Source organism: Bos taurus, chromosome 7 (genome assembly GCF_002263795.3).
Source record: "Bos taurus isolate L1 Dominette 01449 registration number 42190680 breed Hereford chromosome 7, ARS-UCD2.0, whole genome shotgun sequence".
Taxonomy (NCBI): domain Eukaryota; kingdom Metazoa; phylum Chordata; class Mammalia; order Artiodactyla; family Bovidae; genus Bos; species Bos taurus.
This window is the reverse complement of record NC_037334.1, coordinates 4,046,432-4,055,235: the sequence shown is the minus strand read 5'-3', so window position 1 is coordinate 4,055,235 and position 8,804 is coordinate 4,046,432. Positions and strand designations below refer to the sequence as shown.

The following is an 8,804-nucleotide window of genomic DNA, read 5'->3' as shown; positions in this document are numbered from 1 at the left end:
ACTAATCACTCCCTCCTTCCTCACCCCAGGGGGTAGGGCAGAGGGAAATTTAGAAGAGCCAGGAACTGTAACTCTGGTTGGCTGAGGGAAACTGAGGCAAAGAAGTCATTTATGTAAGGTCACCCAGGGGAACCGGGATGCAAACTTCAGTCTCACTCTGGAGTTGAGCTGAGTTCTGCATTTTGCAGGAGAGAAAATGGAGGCTCAGAGAGGGTCATGGATTTGCTGAAGTCACACAGCAAGTATAGGTCACCAAGGACTCTGGGGAGACAGCCACCCTCATGGTAGAAAACAGGTCCCACTTCCCATAAGTTTGTCACCTTGGAGTAGGGCAGGGAAAAGCCCTCAGATTGCTTTGCGCTTCAGTTTCCCCCTGGGGCATAAGTGTAATGATTGTCCCAAGTCCGCAGCCTGGAGAGCCTGTGGAGGTAAGGGTGATGGAATCCTCTGGGGTTGGCAGCCCCATGTGGGGCCGATCTGGGTCTGATTTATCCACCGGGGCCTGCATGGGTACTGCAGGGCCCAGCTCAGGGTAAAAGGATGCTCACTTGTTTCTGACAGGACTCGTCGGTCCTGCAGGAGGTAAGCTTGTGAGCCTTACCATCTCCAGGTAAGTGGAGATGACAGTGGGCAGGAGAGGGGGTGGCCGCACATGAAGGGGCTGAGCTGAGCTGGCCAGGGAACACCTTGGGCCACAACTGAGTGTGTTGGACGGTGAACATGAGTGACTGTGCTGTGAGTGTGGCCCCGGGGGCCTGTCCCCATGCGACTTGGCATCAGGTGGTCACGATTGGGTGCTGACTGTAGGTATGCCCATGGCTGTAATCATGCTTGGCTGTAAACAACGTGGGGCAGACGTGAGCTGTTTGTGGCTGCCAGGAAGGCTGTTTCCGTGGGTATGCACGGCAACAGGTGTGTTTGAGTGTGAAGGGGCTGGGTGCAGCTGGGCTCAGAGTTGTGAGTTTGGTTGTACAGTAGATATGACTTGTGTGTGGCCAGGTGACAGTGTGAGCGGCCCGTGTGACTTATATGTGGCCTGGCCAGGTGTGGCTGGGCTGCACGTGCTCTCACTGTACGTCTGGGATATGACATCGTATCAGTGGTTGGTAATGACGTTGTATGTGACAGGTGTGAATATGCTTGCACGTGCCCTGTGAATATGTCAGGTGTGTGAGAGGCATTTCAGGGGACAGCGTCTGTTCCTGAGGCCCAGCTCTCCAGGAGGGTCCTGCCTCCTAGCTCATCTTCTGGGCAACCAGCCTCCTCCCCTGTTCCCGCCCCCGACTCGCAGCAGTCCCTGGCCTAAGACCCAGTGTGGGGGAGACAGAGAGGGCACTCAGGGCTGAGGGTGGGAGGCCGCTGGCCCATTCCCAGTGCAGGCCTATAAATAGCTCTTTGAGCCCAGCAGATTCCCAGGCAAGGTTGCCTCGTTCAAGCCCCCAGCAACAGCCTGCTCCCAGGCCCCAGGCCAGTCCCTCTAAGCTCAGCCCTGGCACCAGTGAGGGGAGCCAGGGAGGGGGGAGGAGGGCGGAGGGAACAAGTGGGGGGAGTCAGGGTGGGGATTAGCTTGGTTCGGAAGCCACAGACCTGGTCTCCCACTTGTCGTTGTTCAGAAGCTCTGTCGTGTCCAACTGTTTGTGACCCCGTGGACTGCAGCATGCAAGCTTCCCTGTCCTTCACTATCTCCCTGGGTTTACTCAAGCTCATGTCCATTGAGTCGATGATGCCATCTAACCACCTCATCCTGGGTTACCCCCTTCTCCTGCCCTCAGTCTTTCCCAACATCAGGGTCTTTTCAAATGAGTCAGCTCTTCGCATTAGGTGGCCAAAGTATTAGAGTTTCAGCTTCAGCATCAGGGCTCCCAGTTGGCCCCTACCCATACTCTGCAACCTCAGGCAGGGGGTCCTATCTCCCTGAGCCTCAGTTTTCTTGGCTGGAAAACGGGCAGCAGCTTGATAGCAGCTCCCAGCTTCTGTGTTTACTTCCCATTTCACTCTCCCAGCAACCCTTAAGGTGGTTTACGTTTAATGATCCCTGTTTTTGACAGGGAAACTGAGACACAGGAAAATGAAATGGCTGGTCCAGAGTTACACTGTTAGGGATTTCAGAGAGGATTTTTTTTTGGGGGGTGGCATGCTTCAAAGCCTGTGGGGTCTCAGTTTCCTGACCAGGGACTGAACCTTGGCCATGGTAGTGAAAGTGTGGAATTCTAACCATTAGACCAGCATGGAACTCCTCAGAAAGGGGTTTTGAACTCTGGACTTGTGGGGGCCAAGCTGCCCCCACACAAGTCACCCAGACTCCTGTCCCTGCGGCCTGCCACCTGCAGACACTCACAGTGGTGTGACCCTCGACCGCCATCCATCTTCTGTGATGAGAAGTTCCCCAGCGTGTCACGTTGGTCCCTATGGCCACCACTAGCCCACCCCCAGAACAACCTGCTGACACAGACCTTCCAGGGCAAACTTGCTCCCTTGGGGTCTTCCCTCATCCTTCACTCATTCTCACCCCCTTTTTGGTAATCTTGCTGAAATCACCCAGTTCTCTGTTTCTTTATTTTCCCACCAGTCGAGACCCACCCTCAGAGATACAGCCACACACATACATGGATGCAGGACACTCAGCCAGCACAGCCCAGTCTCGGTGCTGAGAAACGGAGACCCTGGGAAGAAAGGCTTGCTAGGCAAAGGGCTGATTTCTTTATATTTTTGTCCTCCCTCATTTCCACTTGTCATTATGGGGAAATGCACAGAACACAGAATTTCCCATTTGCAAGTGCACGGTTAGTGGCGGTGACCCACGTTACTGTGCAGCCATCACCACTGTCTAGTTCTAGAATACGTCCAGCGGGCCCAGAGGAAGCCCTGTCCCCATGTGGGGTCCCTCCGTCATTCCCCTCCCCCAGCTCCTGGTCATCCCGATCTACTCTCTGCCTCTGTATCTATCTATTCTGAACTTTTCATATAAAGGGATTCAGACTGTGACCCTTTTGTGCTTGGCTTCATTCACTCAGCATAGGATTTTCAAAGTTCATCTATGTTGGAACGTGTATTAGTACTTCGTTCCTTTTTATGGCTGAATGATATTCCATTGTAGACCCTTTGAGATCTGGGATCTCCCTACAAAGACATGCACACCACCCCCCCCAACAAAGCAAAAATATTTCTGTAACAACAATACCTGGTCCACCCCAGGTGCTCCATAAAAGCTGACTAGATAATAGAATGAGTGGATGGATGATAGTTCTGGCTGGCACTGGCAGAAACAGCTCTGGGTGTGACACACCTGGGCCCTGACTTTGCAAGTCTCTTACCATCTGTGTGCCCTAAGGAGCTTGCTTTCCTCTCTGAGTCTCGCTTCCTCTCTTATACTGTGGTGTAAAACAGTAACTGTAGCCAAAACTGTTTAAAGTGTGAGCCCTGGAGAGCTAGACAGACCAGGATTGGAATCCCAGCTCTGCACTTTGCCTAGGCGTGACCTTGAGAGAGAGACTTCATCTCCCTGGGGACTCAGTTTCCCCATCTGTAAGATGGAGCAGGCCCACCATGGGACTTCTGGGGACACTGATTGTGAATGGGAAGAAGTCTGGCACAGTCGTCTCTGGGGTGGGGTGAGTGGTCGTAGGAGTGGGGAGGGGATTTTAGGCAGAGGGAACCCCCTCCCTCGCACAGTTGGAGGCTTCAGGCTGGCGGGGGCGCATGCGCAAAGCAGCCCCGCAGCCCCTTTATAAGCGCTGAGGCGGCGCTGGGGCGAGCAGAGCGCAGGGCGCAGGGGTGGACCCGGCGCGGATTGAGCCCAGCCGAGCGTCCTTTGTGCCGGTCGACCGCCCCGGGATGCGTTGGCGCTAGGAGCCAGGTGGGGGTCGGTCGTGGGGAGGGGGTTACGTTGAGCGAGAGGTCCTAGGGGATTCACACAGAGCTCAAGATTTGGGGGAGGGGGGGCTGGGATCAGAGAGAAGCCCCTAGCATGGGGTGGTGGCTTAGAGGGGGAGGGAAGCCTCGAGTTGGGGAGGGAAGGCAAACTAGGAGAGGGTTTGAGAATGTCAGGGGGATTCGGATTTGGGGGTAAGGTTGTCTAGAGAATGCAGAGAGGACCCTTCGATGGGGAGGGGCCGGGCTGGGGGTGGGTCTTAGAGCTGGGGAGGCACTGGAACCAAAGCTAAAGAAGGGGAGCCCCAAGTTTAGAGATAAGAGGGGAACAGCCACCCGCTGAGCGTGGGACTCCGGAACAGGGCACCCCGTATCTGAGCTGAGACACCCCAAGATTTTAAGTGGGGATTCCCAGTTTCCAGATGAATGCAGGATTCCAGGATGGACTGCAGCGGTGAGGGGCTCCCCAGACCAGCCTGAGCCCGATAGAAGGGGGTCTGTACAAAGACTGAACCCCCATAGGGAAGGGGTGTCCTGCGGTGTCTCTGCCCTTTTGGCTCAGGTCTTGTTACCACATCTTGACTCAGGCAGGAGGCTCTGGGGGCGCTCCATCCCACAGTGGTTCCTGTTGTTTCCTGGGACCTAGAGTTGGGGTGCTGTCCCTTCTCTTGGGGAGCATGCTGTGTGTCCGAGGTGAATACTAAGTGAGAGCCCCTTAAATCCCTAGCTATCAATCAGAGCACCCAGTCGCTAAGGGGGAGCCGCCCCAGTACTTTCGCATCTGGCTGCGTCCTCACCACCAGACACAGACCCTCGCCTCACCCCTTCAGTTCTGTCTGGCCATATGGATGCATGTGGAAGTCCTGGATTGGTTTGGGGGCACAGACACTGGGAAGTAAGGGGCTGGGGCCCTGGGCCCAGCCTGGGCAGGAGCGACCCCCATGCCTGTGTGTGGGGCTTTGTTCCTCTCGGCAGCATTAATGGGAGACAGCCAGGCTGAAGAGAGGGTTGGCGCTGGGCCCCAGCGGGGGTTGTGGGGGAAGGGCAGGGAGGGAAGCCTGGGCAGACTGTGGGACCCCAGAACCCCAGCAGCCTCGCTGGCGTGGGGACATTCCCAAATGGAAGCTGTCCCCCAGGAGCTAGGGACTTGTGTGTGTGTGTGTGCGCGTATATGTGTGTGTGTCTACCCCATGCTGGGAGGAGGTGGATGCTTATGGTGTCCTCTGTGAGTCTAATGTGACCGAGGTTGTGTCTTTGTCAGGAAACTTGTGCCGAGGCCACATCACCCGGTTGCAAAATGATGTGTGCCCACCAGTCACCAAAACCACAATTTATCCAGTCTGATCTGTGCCAGGGGCTGGCAGCTACATGTGTGAGTGTGTGTGAGGAACTGTGTCTGACAGCATGGCCTCATCGAGGGGTTTCCGTGGGGAGCCTGAGACTGTGGGTGTGTGTCTTTGTGTAGAAGACATGCTGCCTGCCTTGTAAGTGCCCATATTGTCTCTCTTTGTTAATGTCACTGTGAATCTGTGCGTGTGAGTCTCCAAGGCTCTGAGCCTAGAGTGTGTGGCTGTGTGTGTGTCCCGTGTGTACAGCCAGGACCTCTCCATGTGGTTGGCAGTGTGGGCCCCGGGTGGGGGAGTGTGAGGTGTGGTCTGCGTGCAGAATTGGGGAGCTAATGGGGGAGACATTGGCAGGGGGTTCGGGTCTCCAAGGGGCAACCAGGGCTGAATAACTGAGCCCGGCTTCCTTTCTCCTCCAAGGAGTTCCATGCGTTGAACCCAGGCACACAAATACACCCTGACTCCAAGGCCAGCAACACATACACGTGTGTGCTCATAGCCTCTGCTAAGCATTACTGGTGCCCACACACCCAGAGACTGCACTTGGCCCCCTGGGCCCACCCGGTACACACTGCCACTGTGGACCCTCGTACATGGTCCCATACACAGAGCGCATCCTTGCCTGGACAGCGCCTCGATGCACAACCAGGCACAACACACAAAAACACGCCTGTGGGCAAACTCACCCTCACTCAATGCCTTCTGAGACAGGAGGTGGGTGTGAAGGAGGGGGAGACACAGGCGCGCGCGCGCGCGCACACACACACACACACACACTTTCTGCCCTCTCTTTCTTCCTGGCCACCCCTCCCCCAGAGCCCCACAGGCCCCTACTTGCATATGTATGAGACTCATGCATTATTAATAAGGGGACAAGCCCCAGACAGCTGTGTAAATGCTCACCTCTGGTGGCCCTGGGGAAGAGGTATTTTAAGAGAAAGGGTGTGGGTGTGTGAGGGTGCTGTTGGAGGGGACGGGGTATGTGTGGGAAGGTGTGTGTGTGGCAGGATGAGGGTGCAGCTGAACCTCTGTCTCTCACCTTGTTGGACCAGTATTGGGTATTTGAGTGTGCACACAAGCCTTTGTGTACAAGTAGCTGTTGTTTATGTGAACATTTCTTAGGCTTCACAAGTCAGCTCATTCCATTCTCCCAGTAACATGCTGAGGTCTGTGCTGGGTGATCCCCATTTTACAAGTGGGAAAACTGAGGCACAGAGTGATGAAGCAACACGTAGGGAGTAGAGACAGGCCTGGAAACCTAGTCATGAGGATATAGTTTGAGCTGTGAATCATACAAAGTGTGTGTGTGTGGAGGGGTGTGTGGTTGTGCACGTGCGTGAGAATTCTCTGTACTTGCCACCTCCTAAGGCTTCCCAGGGGGCACTAGTGGTAAAGAACCTGCCTGCCATTGCAGGAGACGTAAGAGATGCAGGTTCGATCCCTAGGTCAGGAAGATCCCCTGGAGGAGGGCATGGCAACCCACTCCAGTGTTCTTGCCTGGAGAATCCCATGGACAGAGGAGCCTGGCGGGCTACGGTCCACGGGGTTGCAAAGAACCGACAGAACTAAAGTGACTTAGCACGCACTCAGGCAAGGCTCTCCTGGGGCAGGCACAGCCAGAGTCCTGCCCCACCCTTTAATACCTATCCAGGACTTGAGCTCTCAGGGGACCCTGCCCCGCTCAGGGTTCTGAAAGGGGGAAATGAGGACAGCCAGGGATGGAGGTTGAAACTGCTGAGGTTTACACGTTGGTAGTTACGAACACCATACCAGGAGCTGACCTCTGCCCTGCTGTGCAGTCCTAGGCAAACCACTCAGCCTCTCTGGACCCTGAGTTACTGTCCTAAGAAGGCAAGGAGAGTGGGCAGTGCCTCTGTGTTGCCGCCCCAAAGTTCAGCACCACGGACAGGTCCCCGGCCTGCCTTCCTACCGGGCCTCTGGGAGCTGGAACCTGGCAGGGCCCCGCGGTCCCCCGCAGGACCCTATTCCGGACTCCATCCACACTCCCCTACCCAGGGCTATTCTTTTATCAGGAAGAGGGTGCAGGGGCTGGGTTTATAGGTAATGTTCTAACTTCCCGTCTGTCCCCACCTGCTGAGGCACGTTGGTGGGGGAGGGGGACAAAAGGAGGGGGCTTTCAGAGGAGTGGGAGGCTTTAGGGAGGAGCCATACCAGGGTTCTAGTCTCAGGAAGAATGTGAAGTCTGGGAGGGCGCTGTGTCCCAGTGCCTGTAACGGGCTTTGCTTACAGGTAGTGCTCAGTATTTGTGCACTTTATTATCATGTGCCACAACCTCTACAGAAGTCTGGACCCACAGCAGGAGTTTATCTGTGGATCTAGGAGGCCTCCTCGCCAGGCAGTGTGAATTCAGACGGAGGATGGGATGGGCAAGGGCGAGGCCCCTTCCTCCAGCTGGGACTTGGCAGCTCTTCAAAAATCCCAGAAACCAGGAATAGAATCTTGGCAACAACCAGATCCTGGAATTGAAGCTGAGAATCGTGTCAGTCAGCAAACTCAGATTACAGGCTGGCTTGGAGGCCAGCCTACTGCCAGAACTGGGGACCCCAGGCAGACTAGGACTGGATGTTGCCCTCTAGGGGCCCCCAATTTGATTTAGGAGGCCAACTTGAAAAATGGGATTTTGATCTTGGCTGTTAAAGTCAATAATAATAACAGCTGAAATTTACCCCTTCATGCCAGGCAGTGCTAAGTATTTTGTATGTATTGACTGAATTGACTGATCTATTCCTTCCAACTACCTGACTTTATCCCCATCTGACCTGCAAAGAAACTGAGGCACAGAGAAGCTAAGCTATGTGCTCAAGGTCACACAGCAAGGAACAGGCAGAGAGACAACCCCGGTTTGATGCACTCATGCTCTGACCATCAGACTTCACTTGCTGGGGTTCTGAAGTAAGTTGGTCCTGGATTTGGATCCCGGATCTGCCCTTGCTTGTTGACTGTGTGACCTTGAGTGATGCATGGCCTCTCTAGCCCACATTTCCAGATCTGTAGAGGGGGAGGAATTGGTCCTTTCATGTCAACTGTCTAGAAGGGATGTACTCACCCCTGTACTCCCTCTCCATCTTGTTTCAGGTCCAGGATGGGGGCCTTGTCTGTCTGGGTCTCAGGCCTCCTGACTCTCCAGATGCTTCTCTTTGTGGCTGGGGAGCAGGGTGAGTTTGCTTGTGAGGTGGGAGAGGTTGGGGTCTGGAGAACTGACAAGATGGGGCAGCCTTTTAACTTGAGAGTCTTCTCCTGCTGGTTCTCTGGCTTGGTCTGGAGAATAAAATGAGAATAGATGAAAAAAAGTCTTTGAACAGTCAAAAGCGAACAAGACACCTGAGAGGTTATTTTTAGTCATTGCCAGCAGAGGCTAGAGGTTCCCGCCTCTCACTGTTTTGCTGAGATGAGCTGAAGAGAGAAAGAGAGGGAAAAAAAAAGGGGGGGGGGGAGAGAGAATCGTATGAAGATTGATTAGTGATGCCTGCCATGGGTGTAGCAATAGAAATAAAACCCTATATGCCTCTCCCTGGCATCTCCCCAGTGGTGGTCAAAAGGCCAGACTTCAGAAATGCCTCCTGATTTGCT

At 54.7% G+C, this 8,804-nt stretch overlaps 1 protein-coding gene across 3 annotated transcripts in view; it reads left to right on the top strand.

The window, feature by feature from the left end:
* The first annotated feature begins 3,642 nt into the window (after positions 1 to 3,642).
* NCAN (neurocan) overlaps positions 3,643 to 8,804 on the top strand; it is a 30,495-nt gene continuing 25,333 nt past the window's right edge. The window contains exons 1-3 of one of the 3 annotated variants that reach the window (XM_059888207.1): positions 3,643 to 3,856; positions 8,002 to 8,126; positions 8,310 to 8,389. In XM_059888207.1, coding sequence (XP_059744190.1) covers positions 8,080 to 8,126; positions 8,310 to 8,389 — 127 coding nt within the window. In that variant the 5' untranslated portion in view covers positions 3,643 to 3,856; positions 8,002 to 8,079. The remainder of the gene's footprint in view (positions 3,857 to 8,001; positions 8,127 to 8,309; positions 8,390 to 8,804) is intronic. The other 2 variants (XM_005208460.5, NM_001193082.1) reach the window with 2 other exon arrangements.